Source organism: Polyodon spathula, chromosome 7 (genome assembly GCF_017654505.1).
Source record: "Polyodon spathula isolate WHYD16114869_AA chromosome 7, ASM1765450v1, whole genome shotgun sequence".
In the NCBI taxonomy this organism is placed as follows: domain Eukaryota; kingdom Metazoa; phylum Chordata; class Actinopteri; order Acipenseriformes; family Polyodontidae; genus Polyodon; species Polyodon spathula.
This window is the reverse complement of record NC_054540.1, coordinates 14,768,010-14,791,066: the sequence shown is the minus strand read 5'-3', so window position 1 is coordinate 14,791,066 and position 23,057 is coordinate 14,768,010. Positions and strand designations below refer to the sequence as shown.

The following is a 23,057-nucleotide window of genomic DNA, read 5'->3' as shown; positions in this document are numbered from 1 at the left end:
TTTTATACTGATACTGTGGCAGGTAATGTTGTTCATATTTACCAAATGTGTTGGTATATTAATATTACTGTAACAGCAACTGTATGTGTTATATGCAAATACCCCCACCCCATATCCCATATAGATATGTTAAAGCAGAGTTTGTATAATGCATTAATTACCCCCTTTTAAAAGGGTTGTTAGAATGTCTCAAACTTAGTAAATGCTTTCTGAATTGTGCCTTCTACGTCTCTGGGAAAACAATCACATTGCTTGACAGGTGGGGTGAAAAGAATTCTTTTGCCGGGTTTAGTGATCACACAAATTGAGAGTAACTGTCAATTTTAATGATTATGTCTCAAATAATAATGAGTTGTGTTACAAAACCCTAGTTTAAGGATAATGGCCAACTTGTGCTGAATGAAACCTTCCTTATCTACATTTCAAAGCTTCATTTGAACAACTGCAAGAAATCTCCCTTTTTATTAACTTACCATTCAGAGTACTGCCCACCAGGTAGAGCTCTCTCCTTAGAATTTATATAACAGCTTTGCTTTCCAGCACAATACATCCCCTCAAGCTTGCTCTGCATCTTAATACAAGGGTCTATTTATGTTGAAAAGGCTGTATGTAACAGGATGAAATGAGAGGCTATGCAAAGCAGTCTTTGACCTTGTAAGGTCTTGCTTTCTTGTCTGGAGCAAAGTTGTAAGTCTTTATGATGAACCATGTATATGAAGAATGTTTCTTACAGATTAAACTGAGCAGATTTACAGTATACTGCATTGCTTTTGTCATGGCTCTGAAATGATGACAAATATACAGAGCTAAAGCAAGTGGTTGAGTGATCAATCCTGACAGATCAGCTGAAACACAGATGCAAAGCTCAGCTGATAAGACAGTAACTTACGCCTTGAATTATAATGAATGTGAATCTCTCTCTCTCTCTCTCTCTCTCTCTCTCTCTCTCTCTCTCTCTCTCTCTCTCTCTCTCTCTCGACTTGCAAGACCAGAGATACTGAAAGCAAGCATGCCACAGGTAAGCAGCTAGGTAGCCAATGGGAAACAATGTGCTACAAAGCCATAATGCATGGTACAGGCAGTGAACAACTGATATGGGGTGTTTTTAATTTTTATAACTGGTTGGGGTTGCCCTGTGGGTGCACTAAAGAGTGAGGTAGATAAACTAACATGTCAGAAACTGTTTAAGTCTTACATATTCCCATTATTATGTTAGGAGTACTTCTGGTTCAACTCACTGAACCTGTAACATTTATGTGATTTAATAAAAAAAGAAAAAGGTTTCATCTCTGTACAACCTACCTGTATGATGTAAAGTTATCATAGGATCCAACTGTGTAGTGCCTGAAGAGCCTCTTTGTCCTGTCTTCTCGTGTTTCTGAAAACAAAGATAAAGAGAATTACTAAAAGGGGTTTATCGTTTGTGTTTTTACAAAACCACCACTGGCTTTAACTGAGACAGACTTATAAGCATTTGAAATCTAAAAAACCCACACTCCGACAAATCATGATAGAACGTACAGAGACATACACCATACATGCTGCATAAGTCCACATTTTGCATAATTGTGTTTCTTATGAAAGGGATACAACAGTTCAAACTAGCAAGAAGCAACTTAGTTACAGGAATGATGAGTTGTTACTTGGTAGTTTTACAACGTTAAAATGAATGTCATTTATCTTTTGAAATTTGCCAATAGACTTGCACAAAAAGGGCCCTAATGTACTTGTGATAGCCTTCGCACTGTCGGGTATTTGTCACTTCTGAAGCAATACTGTCTGTAGGCCAATGATTTTGCATTTCCACGGGTTTCATCAATCATCCCAGGCTTGCTATAGGCCAGGAGGTCATTGCTGATTTAACTGACCGAGCACACTGCTGCAGGGAAGTCCTTCATCAGCATGTTATAGTATATTTGTTTCTGCGTTCTTGGTTGGACAGTTTCACAACCATGAAGAAAGCATTCTGAAAGAATAATGAAGACGTCAAGATAAACTACAGCCCACATTATAGTACAAGCTACCTGACAAAAACGCAAATCAAACAAACAGTTTGTCGTGGTTTTAGCGAAATCTAATATTTGAGTATCTGCCAAAATTGATTACATTCATGTTCAGATGTTGATTAATTCAACGTATGCTTCTATATAGGGGTCACATGTTGACCCTCGACCTTTAGCCCCAGGCTGCGCACTGCTGTCATGTATCAATCAATTTTCTAACATGGGGCTCTGTGAAATTAAAATAATTAACTACCGTACAATTAACTGGCATCGTGTAGCATCATCAACATTTTCAACAATAAGGTACAGCTAGCAAACACCTTTTTTTAACATAAATGTCCACAAAGACCCAGTCAGAGAACACAATGGGTGACATTCACACGATTTTTTGCAAAAGTAAACATAATAAATAAATAAACTGTTAAATTTACAAAAGTAACAAACAACTGCAAAGGTTAATTTAGTATCCAAAATGCAAATTGTGTTAATTTAATAATCTTGGCCAACATCCCTTATCCTGGAGAAACTATTCAATTTCCCCAGGCTTGTTAACCAGCATAATCATTTTTCATCTGAACATTCTCTACAGTACAGGATGAAAGACAGATATTTCAGTTTCCTAAATACTCTCAGTCTTACTAACAAGCTACTGTATTGAAAACATCAGGAATTTCAATATTTTGTAATTTATAGAATGCATTTTGCAAATCAATACCATCTATTTGAGACAAGCCTAATACTATGATTTTGCAACAATTACTAACCATCTTTTTCTTAAATCTATCATGTAAAGAATCTATTTGTTTCCAGATTGCAATCCTATTATGTATTAACTATTGGAAGTAGATACACATTAGAACTTTTGACAAATTACAAATTAACCCATTAAACCACAGTAGTCCATAAACAACAATTTATAACATCTTATTTCTGAACAGACCTAATATGCAGTATCTGAATGGGCTCTGTTGAACTTGGAACGTGGCTTAAAACGACAATACAGAGGTGCCAGTGCTCTCTTGTTAAATTAGAAAGACAAGACTTTAACATTCACCAAGCCCCTGACTGCTACTGCTCATCCCACCAACATTCCCTTAAGAACACAACTTCTAACAGCTGTGCTTGGCTTTAATGAACCTGTTCAGACCTGAAGGCAGGAACAGTGGCTTACTGCTCAGGTTGGTATGCATCAGAAAACTTCCAGGTAACAACCTCTGCAGAGATGCATTATAATCCTAGCGCCTGACTCATTTGCTGCCATAATGAATCTCTTGTAAACATACCTTAATTTAAATAAGACACACAGGGATGGGAGCACTTTTTGCATGCTCAATTTACTCTGAATTAATAGTTTTTAACTTCTTCCCTCCCAAAAAAACAATGTTGTAAAATGCTTAAATATAGGATCTATGATAAGCCTGTTTCAGTCTTACATATTCACAATGACAAGTATTGAATATTATAAAATGGTTTGAATAAATTAGTGCTGTGATTGGCTTAATAAGATCACATGACCATGCGGTAAGAATTGTCTTACCACATGACTATGACATCATAGACCAACTTACTTACCTGATCTATTAATATTACTACAGCTTAATAGTAACAATTATCCAAACAGAGTTTCTGTGGGTAAAAATGTCAACACACAACTGAAACAGCAAAAATAAAATAGAAATAAATAAGAAATAAAATAGTGCAAAATATATGTATTCAGGGACATTTTTTTTTTCTTCAGTGGAAGGATACATTTAAAAAAAAAAAAAAAAGCAATTTTATAAGCGAAGTAACCCACTCCAGGGTGTGCAGCAAGACAATTATTTTTTTGTCATTTATATTTTTATTAAGTTTTCAATGACAGAATTTTCATCTCCTACAATTACAATAACTTAAATTTAAATACAATTAAATAATTCATTAACCATCTGGCCCATTGTTAATACATAAATAATAAGATACATGGGGTGATCTCAAATCTATTGATAAGAAATAAAAAGTTACTTCATAGCAGAGACTGGAAAACTCTGAGAATTTATCTAAATAGAAAAAATTATTTTTTTCAAGAGTAAAGGCTTCTAATGCCAAATTTCGTCATAATAACATAGGTGTCGCTTCAGTATCCTTCCAACTACAAAGGATAGATTTTTTAGCAAGAGTGAACAGACCAAGAAATAGTTTGAATTCTGGAAAAGAAAAATGTAGATCAGAGGTATCTCCAAGTATTGTTAGATTCTGAGACATTTTTATGTTAGCATTAATTATATTATTTACAGTGGCTTGCAAAAGGATTGACCCCCCTTGGCATTTTTCCTATTTTGTTGCCTTACAACCTGGAATTAAAATGTATTTTTTGGGGGTTTGTATCATTTGATTTACACAACATGCCTACCACTTTGAAGATGAAAAATATTTTTTATTGTGAAACAAACAAGAGATAAGACAACAAAACAGAAAACTTGAGCGTGCATAAGTATTCACCCCCCCCCCCCCCCCCCAAAGTCAATACTTTGTAGAGCCACCTTTTGCAGCAATTACAGCTGCAAGTCTCTTGGGGTATGTATCTATAAGCTTGGCACATCTAGCTACTGGGATTTTTGCCCATTCTTCAAGGCAAAACTGCTCCAGCTCCTTCAAGTTGGATGGGTTCTGCTGGTGTACAGCAATCTTTAAGTCATACCACAGATTCTCAATTGGATTGAGGTCTGGGTTTTGACTAGGCCATTCCAAGACATTTAAATGTTTCCCCTTAAACCACTCGAGTGTTGCTTTAGCAGTATGCTTAGGGTCATTGTCCTGCTGGAAGGTGAACCTCCGTCCCAGTCTCAAATCTCTGGAAGACTAAAACAGGTTTCTACTAACAAGCTACTGTATTGAAAACATCAGGAATTTCAATATTTTGTAATTTATAGAATGCATTTTGCAAATCAATACCATCTATTTGAGACAAGCCTAATACTATGATTTTGCAACAATTACTAACCATCTTTTTCTTAAATCTATCATGTAAAGAATCTATTTGTTTCCAGATTGCAATCCTATTATTTATTAACTACTGGAAGTAGATACACATTAGAACTTTTGACAAATTACAAATTAACCCATTAAACCACAGTAGTCCATAAACAACAATTTATAACATCTTATTTCTGAACAGACCTAATAAGGTGAACCTCCGTCCCAGTCTCAAATCTCTGGAAGACTAAAACAGGTTTCCCTCAAGAATTTCCCTGTATTTAGCGCCATCCATCATTCCTTCAATTCTGACCAGTTTCCCAGTCCCTGCTGATGCAAAACATCCCCACAGCATGATGCTGCCACCACCATGATTCACTGTGGGGATGGTGTTCTCGGGGTGATGAGAGGTGTTGGGTTTGCGCCAGACATAGCGTTTTCCTTGATGGCCAAAAAGCTCAATTTTAGTCTCATCTGACCAGAGTACCTTCTTCCATATGTTTGGGGAGTCTCCCACATGCCTTTTGCCGAACACCAAACGTGTTTGCTTATTATTTCCTTTAAGCAATGGCTTTGTTCTGGCCACTCTTCCGTAAAGCCCAGCTCTGTGGAGTGTATGGCTTAAAGTGGTCCTATGGACAGATACTCCAATCTCCGCTGTGGAACTTTGCAGCTCCTTCAGGGTTATCTTTGGTCTCTTTGTTGCCTCTCTGATTAATGCCTTCCTTGCCTGGTCCGTAAGTTTTGGTGGGTGGCCCTCTCTTGCCAGGTTTGTTGTGGTGTCATATTCTTTTCATTTTGTTACCAATGGCTTTAATGGTGCTCCGTGGGATGTTCAAAGTTTTGGATATTTTTTTAATAACCCAACCCTGATCTGTACTTCTACAAAACTTTGTCCCTGACTTGTTTGGAGAGCTCCTTGGTCTTCATGGTGCCGCTTGCTTGGTGGTGCCGCTTGCTTGGTGGTGCCCCTTGCTTAGTGGTGTTGCAGACTCTGGGGCCTTTCAGAACAGGTGTATATATACTGAGATCACGTGACAGATCAGGTGACACTTAGATTGCACACAGGTGGACTTTATTTAACTAATTATGTGACTTCTGTAGGTAATTGGTTGCACCAGATCTTATTTAGAGGCTTAATAGCAAAGAAGGTGAAAACATATGCACGAACCACTTTTCCGTTATTGATTTTTTAGAATTTTTTTAAACAAGTTATTTTTGTTTATTTCACTTCACCAATTTGGACTGTTTTGTGTATGTCCATTACATGAAATCCAAATAAAAATCCATTTTAATTCCAGGATGTAAGGCAACAAAATAGGAAAAATGCCAAGGGGGGTCAATACTTTCGCAAGCCACTGTACATGAAAAAAAAAAATCTTTCCAAAATACTGAAACCTTAGAGGTAAGACAATTCCTATCGCACTTCCTAGCTGGTTACAACACACCCAGGGCGTATGTAAGAATTGTCTTACCGCACACCCTGTCATGAGTTATTTCTTACTCTTCTAAATTAATAGCTATATATAAACTAGGATGCTGTAAGGTGACATAGACTGTTGCCATGCTGTATTACATATAAATTCATAGTTTAGGACTGTGGTAGATGCAGTGAGATTGTTTTGCAATTTTTGAAGACGTTTACTCACGGACCACAGATTGGGAACCACTTTCGTAAAACTTGTGGATTGCAAAGCAGTCTTCGAAAAGAAGTGGTCCTTTGGTGTTTTTTTTTTTTTTTTTTTGTTTTTTTTTTAATTAAATTTTCCTTGTAAGAAACAAACAATAGCAAAAGTTTCGATACTTCCCAGCTCACGTCAATAACTGCAGAAAGGACAGGCAGCCCACACTCTTTTCCCACCACACAGGCAGATAAGACAGATAATTAATTGCCCAGTCTCTGCTGTTTATCTTGATTGATGGAGCCGGATGGCTCTGGGGAAATTCTCTGCTGTGCTCTGAACTTAGTTTGACCACGCCTTCACTTTCTGACTGACCTGTCTCCCACCCACACATACACAGATTCAGTGTCCCCCATGTTGGCAACAAAGAAAACAACACAGCCCTTCTTATACCCTTCAAATTCTTTTCCTCAGCTTTGCTAGCACTAAACGTTCCTTCTCATGCAAACCACTGCAGTGTCACGGCCCTGGGGGCACACTTCACAGGACAGGCTTTGAACTAACACTGCTTTTACTATAAATCCCCCAGTCGCTCAAAATCCTCCAACCATGACCATTCCATGATTTTCTTCTTTGCTTCAGATATACAGTTGACCCTATCCGGCAAGGTATCAGACTGCCTTTGTGTTTGTATTTTAGGTGACAGAACCACAATGTTGTACCATAAGAGACAGGGTAAACTGCACATAATAACCTTTACAGTACTGTGAGATTAACAGCCTTTGTACACCCATACAATACAGCAGGTGTAAAACCACAGAACTTGCTACAGGGCGGGAGATTATAGATTTTCACAATTTTCTTAATTGAAAGTCTTTGTTAGTGGTGGAAGAAGACAATCAGCTTGAAGACAACAATATTTAATTCTAAATTATGGCTACAAAAGGCCTTTCAATAAGTGAACCTGTGAACCTCATATCTCAGATGTACAGAGATGATTGTTCTTTATAGTCGTTTCATTATTTGAACCATTTCTGCATATATTTTTGTTACATCTGGCAAGTGAGAAACAGATTTCTTTTTTTTGTTGTTGTTTTTGTTTTGCGGCGTTCAAATTCAAAAGGATCTTGATTAATTTGGAATATTCACGTCTGTCTGGGTATCAAGAATGATCTGCTCCTGAGCGGATAGTCAGTCACAGACACTGTTAACACTCGCTGAACCAGGAGCTGAAACTGATAGGCAGACTGCAGTGGCTCCAGCCCTGCCTCTCCCACAAGCTGCTGTATGGCTTATATGCAGTGGCATTTAGACATGCTGATGGGTATGTGGATGTAAAGAACACCCGTCTTAAAGAAGATGCTCAACATGTGGTAAAATATGTTATGTTCTCTGGAAATAAGGTGATAATATTGGAAAGTAAATACATAAACCGAGGAGCTGAGATCCTTTCACTGGGCTCATTCTAGCAGCTAGAATTAAATGTGACCCTCTATTATACCATACTGTGACTGTCCAAATGTAAAGGTTAAATATAACCAAGTAAATTTCAGTTATCTGGGAATACTGACAAAGCAGCTCTTCAGAAACAACTTGCAACAGCCTTTACAGATGTTGTGTGAGTTACAGTATCACATGTGAGAAATAACCGACTTCAGAATCAACCTAAATGTATCTTCGGAAATACACATTCATCTTTAAGCACCCAATCCTATAATTACTGGTTTAGCAAATATAAGCTCAGCTAAGCAAAACTCCGCCAGCCAAATTATTTAACCAGCAGTCAGGTATGAATCCTGCAATCATCTGCTACAGTGTTTCAGCTGTATAGGCTAACTTTTTTGACAAATAAAACAGATGAACTGCTCTTGAACTGTGGACCCCCAGATTCCTTGTTATCTTGAAACTCCACACCTGCAAATGCAGCTTATGAAAGTAAACCTTTAAAAAGCGCTTGTCATTAAAGAAAAGAAGAAGAGCACACGGATACAACTGAAACTAAAGCCCAATAACAATCAAAAGTCTAACCAGTCACCTCAACTTGGCTATTGATTAAGAACTGTTCTGAGGTCACCAGAACTCGTTTGACATAGGCTCCCATCTGCCACTCAGCAAATTACTTTGATCACTATTGGCTTGGGCCTGGAGGCAATCTATGGTAGCATCATTAGGATGGCAGTCTTCATATCTCATTGCCAATCCACTGCGCCAACTATCCCCCAGAAGAATTCCTAATTTGCACATTTAAGGCTCTCAATCATGTTCCTAAATACAGCAATTAAATTACTAATTTACGTCTTCATTAATTGCACATTTAAAACCTTATTTTAAATTGATTAATTAAAAGATTGTAGTTACCAGCAGTACTGCCAATCTTCACTGCATGGAGTCACACTCTTGCTAGTGTCCATAATGCTGATTTATTTTATATCACAGAGTTTCTTTATTGAATTTCTGTTTGCAGGATTAAAACCCAGTCAAGTTCAGCTTCTTGTTTCGTGTTGATGACAGTAACTTCAGTTAAACTAAATTACTAAACAGCTTTACACATCCTAACAGATCATTTTATAACAAATCAGCCCACACAGAACTATATCCAGTGTTTTTAAAATTATTATTATTATTATTATTAATAATAATAATAATAATAATAATAATAATAATAATAATAATAATAATAATAATAATAATAATAATAATAATTCTATAAATTGGGGGTAAGACACCAGTAAAAGGAAGCCAAGCAAGCAAAGGTCAGTTTGTGAAAGGAACTTGGATTCTAGGATATTGAAGTGATCTGTGATTTACATTTCTTAGCACAATAATTGAAAACTTAGATCAATAGTTATAAAAGGAAATGTAAATCAGGCTCAAACAGTAATATATTAGAATGGAAATGATGTGCTTCGTTCTTCAAAGCAACCAACAAGAAAGGATATTTTGTTATGCAACTGCAACATATTGCAGTTGCAACATACTGTAAGAATGGGTAGATTGTTGTTGTTTTTTTTTAAGTATATGACAAAGGGCTCCAATGCAATTTCTGCAAGCTCCAGTATTCAAAAAATGAATCAATTTCTTAAGCTAATCTGCTTCATGGGATCCCTCATTATGATAGGAAAATGCCACATTGGCAGTATTGGAAAAAAGGGTTTCCAGCTTATCGTTTGAAATAAATTCAATGTATTTTTTTTTTTTTTGGTATGTTGGTTCTGTGGTTAATAGAAAATTCATAGGAACAACCACTGAGTCAGCTTTCCGGATTACTGAAGCTAAACTGAATTCAAAACAGTTTTTACTGTGGGGAGAAGGAGATTTTACCATCTATATTTCTATTGTCCGTATTGGTTTCTTACCAATGATTACAGTGTATGTATCTGTGTATGCATGTATGTATGCATGTACAGTATGTATGTATATACATACATACATATGCATATATACACACACACACTCATACAGTAGATGCTGGTTATTAGCAGCCCTGATAAAGACAACTTTCTGTTATTAACAACATTTTCCCAGGAACCAATCCCATCCCAGACTTTAATGTTAGTGGAATTCTGATATTAGCAACTGCACGCCGCTTATTGACAACTTTATTACTACTTGCCAGTGCTACAGAGCGCACTTGCATGATTTATGCACATACTTCATGCAGCTCTTATAACACACTGACTTCGCAACTTCTTATTTCTGGCGGACTGAGGCAGAATCGTGGCTTTTTTTTCAATGTTTATAATCTGTTAACGCTAACGCTTGTTTCAAAGCATGTTGTGTTTGGATTATATGGCAACATTATATAAAAAGAAGCTGCATTTAGTACAATGGTTAAATTAGTTAGGATTTGTGAGATTAATTCAAATGTTTTGCTTTTGGACATAAAATATTAACAGTAATGAAAAAACTGCAAAGCAGCAGCTCAACCTGGATTCAGTGCTAAATTACAAAATACATTAGTTTTTACAGTTTTGTATGTACATATACATGTTTACACACTAGTTTCTTTTGACATGTTTATTTTATTGTTGGCAAGTTTGAAAATAAACCCTTTTATGTTTAGTTGTTCATTTAAATACAGCATTTCGGCTTTGCAGATGTTTGACATGACGTGCAGGAATAAAACTTTTGGGTTGTATCCGATAGTTTGTCTTTCATTTTAATATTGATCCCCATAACGTGATGCTGCCACCACCATGCTTGATAGTTGGGATGGTGTTGACTGGGTGATGTGCAGTGTTAGGCTTGCACCAGACGCATAGCTTGGAATTTAGACCAAAAAGTTCAATTTTTTTCTCGTCTGACCACAAAACCTTTTTTACATGTTGGCAGTATCATCTACATCCTTTTTCGCAAACACCACACATACCTTAAGATGAGGTTTTTGAGTAATGGCTTCTTTCTTGCCACCCATCCATACAGTGCCTTGCCACCACTTTTTCCCTGACTTGATTAGAAAGTTCCTTGGTCTTCATGGTTGCTTTGTTGGATCACTATATGAGTTTTAGCTTGAAAGTATTTATATACCTGAGGGAAATTTGGAACGAGCTGATTTAGGGCTGCAGTAGCAAAGGGGTTGAATACTTATGCAGCTGAGATTAATTTGTTGTTCTTTGTAAATTTTATTTATTCATGTTCTATATGCATTTTGTAGCTTTATCAATGTGGAGTAGTTTGTTTAGATTCTACATGTAAAATCTAATTTCAAAGCATCGTGGAGTATGCTCAGGTGCCAACAAAATGTAAAATCTTTGCAGGGCGGTGAATACTTCTGCAAACCACTGTATGTACTGTACAGCTATCTATCTATCTATCTATCTATCTATCTATCTATCTATCTATCTATCTATCTATCTATCTATCTATCTATCTATATACTGTATATGTGGGTAATATTCCATTTTTGTAGTTATGAGACTACATTTTCAGACTTGTTTGGTGTAGGAAACAGTGAAGAAATTGTGCTACTAACAATCCTAAGATTAATCATTTTGTCTGCTGTATACGATGTAGTGAGAAATAAAGATACAAATATATAATAGAATTAAAAGTGAGGGCTTTGTGATGTTGATATTCCAATCTCATGTTTGACTGAAACTTTCAGAACTCATTTCACAGGGATGCCAACTCCAGAACCATTATACATTAATCTGCCTGGCTCATACCTGACAGTTCCAGCATCACTACAGCATCACTACTGTGCCTCTGCCAGCATGCCCTTGCTTGAAGGACACATACAGTGCAAGCCTTCTCTCCTCTGGAATGTGAATAAACCTGAGCTTAACCTGACATGGTTGTTAATATATCCCAGAGTTTCATCAATTAGGGATCCATTAAATATGGTGATATTCCCTTAAACATGGTCTGTCGCTCCAGATTGAAACAGCAGTCTTAACTTTCTCAAGGACAAAGAATTAAACTGGATAAAAATCCTCCTGCTCCTCTCATCCATGTGATTAGCAAGGCAGGGTAAATGAATACTCGTGACATTGTTGAAAAAGGAAATAAATGTATTTTTGGTCAGCATGGCACATTAATGATTAATTTGTATTACAAAATATACTATTGATATATTTAAAAAAATATGTGGCTTTGTGCTAATATAGCAAGGTAGGTATGTTATGCTGTAAACAAACAGTACCATGTGAAAAAAAGAAAGTCAGTTTTCCCTAAATAGCTTCTGTCCAACATATCAGTTACAATGGTATTTGTAATAATGACAAGAAAACACTTGGTTGCTCATTACTTCTGCATACACCTACACACAGTCACAAACTTGCATCCACTACTACAAAACTCTGAAAGAATACTGTATGTAGTAATACAAAAAGAAACTTAACGATTGATTTGATCTATTTTTCTAAGCACTGGGGAACCACCCTGGTTATTATGATTGATTAAATAGTTGTTGATGAAATACAGGGAAATATCCTAGTTGTTGACAATGTTATTGGATATTTTATCATTATATGCTACAGCATGGGTTGATTTGGGTTTCAATACATTCAGAGGGTGGGAATTCATCAGGTGCTAAATGCTTGGGTCCCAATGCTAAATACACAACAGGCCATTACCTCCAAGCTTGTAGAGAGAAAAAAAAAAAAAAACCCTGGCTTTCCCGGTCCTCTTTATAGCATGTGGCCAGGTCTAATTGCTCACCAATGAATCTATTGTGGTCACATTCCACACATATTTTTAGCAGGCAGGAGATTCTAACCCTAGCCCTGCCATTTTTAGCATACTTTTTATAAAAAACAAAACAAAAAATTAAGTATATTTGCAAGTGCAGCCCCTCAGCTGTATCATCTTGTATATCAAATGCCTTGTAGTGTACATAATTAATCTTTTTTTAATTAACAGTTCAAGTTAAAGCCTTTTACTTAAGCACGATAATGACTTGAATGCAAAAATCTATATACAGTATGAAACACTTGTCAGCAGCAAGTCAAATCAACAAGGGAAAACATAAACCTGTTTCAAAAGGGACAGACTTCACAAATAATAATTTAAAAGTGTTTACCTGGGGGCTAGGCATTCTATCAGTACACCAACATCAAAATGAATACTCTGCTGACAGCATTCCCTTGTTACTATATAAAAAAGCAACTTTTAAAATCAGATCCCTGATAAAACATAGATGCTTCTCTGACTCACTGTGTATACAGACCAGCCTGTTTACTTCACACCTGCACACACAGACACCCTTTCCCAAATGAAACACATAAAGTGGATTTTAATTTCATCTAAGCCAACCACCGGGACGACAAACATGTGGCTTTCTGATGAAGTGATAGAAAAAAAAAGAACAGCAACTGATAGCATCTGCAGAATACAATACAAAACAAAATCATAAAACGAAACAGACCTTGATCACCTTACCTTACATTATACACATGTTGATAGCACTAATTGAAGCACACATGCTAGCTTAAATATTCTGATGAAGAAGGGTATTTGCTCTAATATTAAGACAGAAATGGCACTAATACTAAAACATTCTGGGTTTTGTGCATGTACATTTTACATTGGTATCCTAGCCAAAGTAGATACTGACCTGTTTGGTCTTAGTAATACTAAACTTAATGGTACCTTTAAGAGCAATACCTTCTATTCTGTATATTGTAATAACTTACTGTGAGTAATACTTTTAAGAGTGGCACTTTCTGTTCTGTATCTTTAAATGAGACACCCCCTAATAACACAGGCTCCACCAGAGGTGAAAGTAGTTGTAATTTCTTACCGGTATTGTGTTATTACTGTGTCATTGCTGAATGCTCGTTCCTGCCTCCCCACACTGAAGTATTGCTCCGGTTTTTAATATTCAAAATTTGGGATTTTTTATTTTAGTTTTATTGTTTTTCAATTCGCTGACACCTTACCAACTGCTGTTAAAATAATAGTATATAATAATACAATAACAGTTTAAAAAATAAATCAAGTGTATTTATTGCAGATGGTAACAACTCATTATTTGCTTTATAAATGATTTTAAAAAGAGTTCAGCTATTAATAGTACCATTAAAAATGGTAAACACATAATCAGAATAATTAAAATCCATACAATGGTCATATTTTGAACGGCGCTAACAAAGCCCAATACATTGGCCTATTCTGGTAGTATTATCTTGCAGAGTACATCGATGTAGTTTTGTACTTAAAAAAAAAAAAAAAAAAAAAAAAAAAAAAAGAAGTAACGGCAGCAAATGTTTACCAGCACGCAGTAGCGGGATGTATCGGCTTACTTTGACCTCTGAGCTCCACCTGTAGGGTTGTGTGCAAAGTATTCAGAGCTGCACAGGAACATTACATGCATTCATGTTGTGTATGTTTTGCAAGTTACATTAAGTGGTAACTTTCTCATTTACATTATCATTATTTTATTTTTTATATTATTTTTATTTTTAGTCCACTGCAGCTTATTGTGGATGTAAAAGGATGTTTAATTTGTTCATCATTAATATTGGAAGACTTTGTTTTCATTTTCTGTCCTGCATTATTTTCAACTTATAGAACCACTTTACAGTAACTCACACACTGCAGTTGTTGAATTAAAGATGCTACAATATTTAAAAACCAATGTTGAGCTCCCACGAGTGAACAGCTCTGTTAACCCTTGGTGTTAGGGTGTTAGTTATTGCTGAAAGACAGCAATTGTTCTTTTCCCATGTGTCCTAAGTAACCCATCCACCACACTAACAGCAGGAACAAGCCTGCCTGGAGGCCAGCATATTAATTTGCTGTGACCCCAATTCCCCCTTTTCACATCCATGGCAACTCATTTGTCACAACCTTGACATTGCTCCAGAAATCAATAAGGACAGCTATGCCATGTGTCAATCGCTACTGTCACTTTTGGAGTTCCAGAATAGTGGATTTTATTCTCGTTCAGTCATGTGATTTATACATTTAAAAAAAAAAAAAATCTATGTAATTTTAATTTAATGCCATGTTGTTTAAAATAAATACCAATCTTGGAGTTGGAAGACACAATTGCAATTACCATACAAAATACAAACTTTTTTCTAAAGCTTTTTCAGATGAATGGCCCGGGGGCAAATACTAGTATAAAGAAAAATAGGCTGAGATGGACATACTGCATAATTCCGTACAAACACCAAACAGCAGCAATGAGTGACTCGCACTTTTACAAGTCGATTCAATATTTGAAAATAATCCCGATTACGATTATTGCTTGAATGAAACGTCATTAATAAGGTTACTGATAAATGTGCAAATAAAATAAAAAAAATAGTTTGTATTTACAAACTTACAGTATTTAAACATTTGCTCACCTTCTTCGCTCACCACCTTAGTCGGGCTACTGATTTGAAACCTGTGTCATTTACTGTAGGTGCTTTGTCCTGTCTTAAACCTGGGAGATGCTACCCACAGGTGACTCAAATTACACAGGGGGAACAATTAAAACCAACCACATTCAAACAGATAATACTTCTGATACCAAAACAGTTAGTACTGGAACAAAAACTCATTGCAGTAAGTTACGAAGTAAAAGCTTTAATGATGACAAGTTACAATCAATATTTCTCGCTTTCTGTCTGTGTCCTCATGATTCAGCAGTGTATGAAAAGCTGAGTCTCTAAGGATTTTGACTGTTGCCAATGGCTATATCCCAGTGACAGTGGAAGGAATGAATGACAGTGTCATGGGTGCCAATGCCAAACACCCAGCATTACAACCCTCTGCTCAGGAATGAACCTCAACGCTTCTACAACTTGATAGTATATCCATGATTTGAATTATACTTTCAGAGGTGACCAAATTAAATTCTTTCTCTCCTATAGAAAGAACCAGTACAAATCTGTTTTCTGAATGACAATTAGTCACATTTCTTTCTAGACTGAGTGGCTAGCAGATCAAATTGTGTATTACCAAACATGTCTCAAGAACTTGTTATACATGTAACCTGGTATAATGAAAATAAACCACATTTAAGCCACTATTAGAAAAGAAAAGAAAAAGAAAATGGGCTTTCAATTCAACTGATTCAGTTATCTAAAATATCTTTGTTCAAAATAAATAAATAATTACATGTTTTGATGCTTCATCTGATGAAGGTATATCTGATCACCCACAATAAGGGTTATACCAAATTTCTATTTGTACTGCACTCCCTTGGTTCAAACATAAATAAAAATTCCACACTGCAAACTCCATTTATGACACAAGGTTAATTATTCAACATGCTCAATACATTTTCTTGGGGTTCTGAAAACAGAATTAGATCATTTGCAAACAAAACATATTTTTGCTGCTGAATCACAAACTACTTTACCTCTGTTTTGGCTGGAATCGTTCATTAAAAAGAGAAAAAAACAAAACAAAACAAAAACAGCAGACGATATGATCAAACACTAACCATCCTGTTTCTTAATGTCAACGTTATGGCATAGACTTGTTGGTCTTCCTGGGTTGAAGCTGGAAGTGTATCAGCCAAGATGAAATTATTTTCACCATCTCATCAAATAAAAAATCTATTGGGTCAGTTTCCTCCTCTTTCCCTTTGTACACAGGGTTATTTAGGTCTTCAGTGCGATATAAGCAACAATTAGGGCAAGCTATTCCAAATAAATATAGAGAGAACAATAATAAAAGGTTGTTTATTATAATAATGGAAGCCTATGATAGATGTGATAAAACAAGTGCCAAATGTGTAAAATTATTTGTTTATCCACCATGATCGACCTCTTTAGCAAAGTTAGTTTATCATTGAACAGAGAAGATTAGTTCAAATAGATCCTACCAAAGTTTCTGTATGTGCTCCGTGCACTGCCATTGCTGGTAGTGTCACATGAGCTGTTCAGTGTGCTGATACATAAATAAATTGGCATATCAACTTCAACCTCCGTCTTGATCTCCTGCCTGACTCAGCAGCGAATGCACGCACCCATATGGCAGACGGCTACTCTGTCACAGCTGTGTATAATGGTATTTAAAACAAGATTTATTCATATGCCTTTTTACATATCCGTCCTTACTCTGGTCCCACCGCAGTCAGATATGCGATGGATTACTATATTTGTTATGTAAATTCTGAAGATCTCAAATCAGATGATCTTTATTTAAATTATATATTTTTTCACAAGTGAATTTTCTTATCCGACAGGCATAGAGCAAAGATTTTTTTCCCCCCACTTTTCAGTAAATTCAAGCAGCTTTGACAATGCATTCTCATCTGACAGGGCCTTAGTGCCCTGTCAACACATTTCATATGGGTTCTGTCAACGCTGTCAACCTAGAGCGCTGGGTTACCTTACCTTGTAACTGCGGTTCTCTGTAAAAGTCACCAATTCCACTTATGAATGAGTAACCCATTGAGTGAGTTAAGATCAGCTAGACTCAAACAGTTGCTTCCTTATAAGGAAGCACCAGCTTGAAAGACAAAGTTTCCAAAGTGAGGATCTTCTTCATTGTTTGCATTGAGCCTTGACTTTGTGTTCCAATGGAAAACAAACAAATCTAAATGGCACAGTGCAGTGCGGGCACTCACCCACCGCATCCACCATCCTGCACCCAACATATGTAATAAAAAGCATAGCTTCATCAAATAAATAATTCTTATGACCATGCCATTTTATTTTATTGTGCAGAAGCAAAGCCACAAACTATGAAAAAAGGATGTTCTCAGGCCAGGAGACCTAATTTTTAAAACAAGAACACTAACTGCAATGCTAACACTAGATGAACATTTATCATATGGCACTGCAAAGGGAATGCTAATCCAACAGATGTGTTGGTCGGAAGAAAGAACAGGTGCTGTGGAATTATGCCATCAAGGAAATGCCTTAGAAGTGGCAAGTCAATCACGATAGTAAACCACTGATTTTACTGTTTCAGTTTATATTTTATTTAACTAATTTTATGGACATTGTACCATATTTTCAACTCTAATTTTTAGTCACATACAACCTGTACAATATGATGCTCTCTATTAACTAATGGACATCTGGCATGTGTAATTTACGCATGCTGCTACCAAATGAATGATGCTGATGGAAACTGATCAATGCACATTTTATTATGGGTCTAAAACAGAAGATAGCAGGACAGCTCTTAGAAGGACAGAATGGATTCTGTTACAGATTTTAAAAAAGATGGTGCGTGTTTCACATTATACAAAATGTCACTTCATGTAACTGCCAGTTTAACCATGTTAAATAAAAGAAAACAAGAAAGCAAGGGATTACTATAATTACTGTATAGTTAAAAAAACTAAACAAGATTAGTTTGCAATTCAAAACAAATTAATCATGGAATGTGGAAAATATGGGTCATGGCTATTTGTTTTTACCATCAAAAGCCAGATCAATTGTTCTGTGATTGGTACAAAGAGCACTCTGCAAAAAGCCAACAATCATTGAAAAGGTTGAAGCCCATCACAATTAAATAATCATACAATCTCATCACCATTCAGACATCAAAGCTCCATCAAGGACTTTGATCATGAGCAAATTACAAGGGTGTGTGTTTATGAAGCGTGCCTCTAATTTCAACAGGGCAGGTCCTCTCAATCAGTGTTTGCCATGCTTCTACTGGAAAGTTAGCAAATGTATGCTGGCACCCACCCCCTTATGGTACTTTTTGGAACAAAGCAAAATATATAAAATTAAAGCATCTTGTATACAGTTATAAACTTGAAGATTACATTTTTTTCATGGCACTAGAATTCTTCTAGCGGATTTTAAGACGTACAAAATAACATAAACAAAGATAACTGCTGTTATTTGGTATTTTGTACACTGTTAATAATTACACTGCTTCTCTTATTCAGTACTTATAACCAATACAAGGGTAGAGGTGCTATAATTTATTTAATTATAATAATTAGAATAATATTGAGAAAATAAGCAATCAATACAAAATCACAACATATCCTTTCATCCTAAAGTCACATACATCCTGTTATTGATGAATGAATGCTTGTTAGCTTATGAATGCTTGAAATAATTATTGTCTTGATCATCAGTACAGTAAAACCTATAAGATATGATGGACAGGATTTTCGAAAGGTCGCAAATGATAACTCCAGTGTTAATGAACAAATCGGTACGTAGCATTGATTTGGGCATTTTCAAGCAGTCATTATGTCTATTTCTTTATTAAATAATCGTGCTAATGTGATTTCCGAAATTATGTTGATTTCCGAAATAATGTTAATATCTTAATGTGCATTCTTTCTTGTGACTGTTTTGTTTACGTGGGAATTTAAAAGGAAATCCGTGTTAATTGTCATAATTTATCATGAGTTAATTTTCACTTGGAAAAAGAGGGTCTTAATTAACGAAAGAATATACAACTCACCTTGAAACAGATATGTGATGCCGATGATACAGAGATAGAGTGTACATGACTAGAGTTAATTTCTTACAGACTACCTAGATAATTCAATATTTGTAGTTATGAAAATATTTAAGCCTTTTCTATACTTGTAGTTATGCATGAGATGTATTCACTTGTTTTAACCATTTGTAACCTTACAGGTTACAACATTTGTTGTATTGCTGAAATGATATTCTGTTATTTACACTTAGTGTAATGTTACAGAAATGATCAATGCAACTCTAGGACGCGTACATTATATGACAACTGACCTGTACTGTAGATGTTATTTGAACTATACAAATAAAAACCTAAGAGTAAATAATGAAATCATGGTACAGAAAATGGCATACTAGATATTACAATAAAGTTTCCTTACAGGCAACAGATCACTGACATGGATTTTGCCTAAATGTATTTTGTAATGTTGTCAGACTCCCCCCACACTTTATGTACAATGTACACTTTCACCTTCACACGTCTGTATGCATATAAAATGGTCTTATAATACTGTGTTTGGTGGCTACTTCTAATCATGTTGAGTTTATTTATCATGGAGGTGAGCAAAGAGTAGCCTACCAGAGAAAATTATGAGAGATGAATTCAAGGAACAATTAATTAATTAATTGTGTATTGTGTTAGGGAGTTCTATTGTAATTTTAAAGGCTTAATAAACATGTAATGAAGTGTCACATATATGGTATACATGTATAATAGCTAACAATTTATTATCTGTCTAAAACAGTAGATTCAGCTCTTAGCAGGACAGAATGGATTCACTTGCAGCAAAGGGCTGCATTTTGGAATTCAGTTTCGCTTTTTACATGCAGTCACGTTATGTAAAGCAGACTGCCCAGTTTAACCATGTTCAATAAAAGAAAACAAGAAAGCAAAGTATTAATATAATTACTGTACCATTAAGGGGAAAAAAAATGTCTGAATGGTCTGAGAAAGCATGGTAAGGAATTTTTTTTTAATGCTATTTTGTAAATTGCCAAATAAACTGTTTGCCCATTTTGGAAAGCAAATCTTTTGTGCATTTTCGATTTAGATTCCAGAAATAAAAACTACAAAAATAAAACATGTCTAAAACTAACAGGCAATTGAGTTCATTCATCAGACAACACCATTGAGTGGAATCCCAGATAACACCTAAATAAGACTGTGATGAGTCAAAGGGGTTTCGGTCTGCAATTCAGCCTCCCAACAGTAGAAGGCATCAAACTAACTCGGGACTTCCCTTACCAAGGTCTTGTGACCATGACAAAAGTCATCTTTTTGAGGGGCGGCACCTTGGTGAGGGGCGGAAGTACAATATGTAAATTCCAGCCACTGGAGTCAAGTGAAGTTAAGGATACCTGTCAGTCTGGGATTGGTGATCCACTGACTACCGGGGCGGGGTTTGCATACTAAAGGGAACGTGCTACTGTGTTTGGGGTTGGTCCTGAGGAATAGAGGAGGGGAAAAAAAAAGGCTGGAGGGAAGTACGTGTGGGGTGGACTGTGTTATTTACTTTTAATTACGGACGGAGGCCTTACTAACTTTGCTCTTTTCTATTTTTATTCCTTTTTGTTTCATTTTTGGATTGAGCAGATCACGAAGAGGATTAAGAGGTTTCCGTTCCTTTATTTTTGATTACTTCAGCACTCCCTCCCTCACATCATTCTTTATTGTTTTTTTTCTTTTCCGTGTAATATTAAATAAAATTTTTTATTTATTTTACACGTAAATCGCTGTCTGGAAAATCCATTTTTACTCACACGCCTCACAAAGACTTATTGCCAACAAGAGAACTGTCAAGGTAGAATACTGAATAGATGCAAACACTGACTTTTACTGGGGTGTATTTGTATACCTGTATGGCAACGGTGTGCCACAGTAGTTCTGGTTGGAGTCTAAAACACAAATGCAAAAACTAATCAGGTACCCAGTCATATCCCTTTCTAACCCAATTTAGTTTTAACCTTTGTTTTAACTAACTATAAGCTAACTGTTATTGGCTTCATACAATATATACACCTTGGTTTGGTTTATTTCCTGTACACATCACTGTTTGTCTCCGGAAGGGTATATTCTATTCCTGTTTAATTAAAAGTTTATGAAACTTAAACTCCCAGAGATGAGCAGTTAATTGTGCAGCAGCGGTGGACACAGAAACAACAGTGATTCATAGAAGCATCCCCACGGAGGGACTGCTTAATTAGTCACATAATACAAATAGCCACAATACATGTCTCCTCTTAGTCCTCCAGAGACCTATACCCAAGCACTTTTTCTCATTATCACTTCTCCAAATGATTTGGCACTTTGGCTTGAGACTGCCAATTAAGGTAACAATTATTGTGACCTGCAGGAATGGATTTGTGATCTTTTAATGTGTCTCAGACAACCCATTTACTTAGGCCAGAGCAGCTGTTATACACATATTGATGCTGGATAGAACCCTACCTGTAAAAGTTTAAAGCCCTGAGATATACTGTACATGTTTCCATAGGTCCTGTATGCCAGGGCTGACCCAGCTCTAATTACAGAATACATGAATGCCCAGTCAGTTCCCTGGAAACCTTTACCTGGTTTCTAGAAACTGAGCTATACCTAAAAACTGTACTTAAAACAGGAGGTTCTTCCATTAATCACTCTATGATGTGCTGTGCATTTGGTGCTGTGGAAGCCCAGAGGACTTGCATTTTGGACATTTAGTGGACTTGACTTCCTCAATCATCAACTGTCGAGCAAGTGAGTGTATGGCAATTGAAAATAATGTGGCAGTGGGCGGTGCTATGATGTGCTGTGATTTGACTGTGGTGCTAAACTGTAAGATTGCACTGTGTCTAGGAATTTGGGACAAATGCCGTCCCAGAAGCATTAAGCCCGGGACCGGGACGTAATCTTTACATTTCGGGATTGTCCCATCCAATTAGTTGCCCTAGATACACACAGGTTTCCAGTCTGTACCACAGCACACAATCTACCGTACATCCAACTGGGAGTGGTAACCACAACATAATGAGCATAGTAATTTAATAGTACTGCCACAATGAGAATTTACATTTATTACTAAAGCATAACAGATTTGGCACTGCTTGGTAATGTAATATCTGACAAGAGTTGGCTCCAGACCAGTGTAAGTTATTATTATATCCACACTTATCTTTAAAAAATATTCTCTAAAGAAGCATCAGCTAGCTTTAACAACGGTGTGGTCTAAAATCCCCTAAAACATAAGAAAACTACTGTATGTTGAACCCACCAAGTCAGTTCAACAAGGATCCAGCTCCAAGCAACATTCTCATCATGGATTCAGGTCTCCCGTTGGGAGTGAGGGGTCTCATTACTACAGTGCACAGAATTGAAAACCTTGCTGCATTGTGTCACATTTTCATTGTGTCAGCACAGTTCGTTGCTCCTGTTTACTTTAATACGCCTTTTACACAATACTGATATTGCCTTTATTAAAATGAAAGTGACTGAATTTATACATGCTTTATAAATCTGGAGACCTAACCTCATCTTTGTACAGCACGAGGCTTGTAAATAAAAGCAAAAAAAGCTTTCCTGCTTAAGCAAATTAAAGTTATGAGGCACAGAATTACACAGTACAGAGCCTGAAGCTGGAACACCATGTAAACCCTATAGCTAAAAT

General features: G+C 36.2%; 1 protein-coding gene across 8 annotated transcripts in view; it reads right to left on the bottom strand.

Annotated features, from left to right (window-relative positions):
• The window catches only part of LOC121318216 (SH3 and multiple ankyrin repeat domains protein 3-like), a 281,025-nt gene that overhangs the window by 35,166 nt on the left and 222,802 nt on the right, over positions 1-23,057 (bottom strand). For all 8 annotated transcript variants that reach the window (XR_005950583.1, XM_041254654.1, XM_041254657.1 and 5 more), the window contains one exon: positions 1,303-1,378. Coding sequence is in view for 7 of the 8 variants with exons in the window: in XM_041254654.1 (XP_041110588.1) it covers positions 1,303-1,378 (76 nt within the window). In the remaining variant the exon portion in view is untranslated. The remainder of the gene's footprint in view (positions 1-1,302; positions 1,379-23,057) is intronic.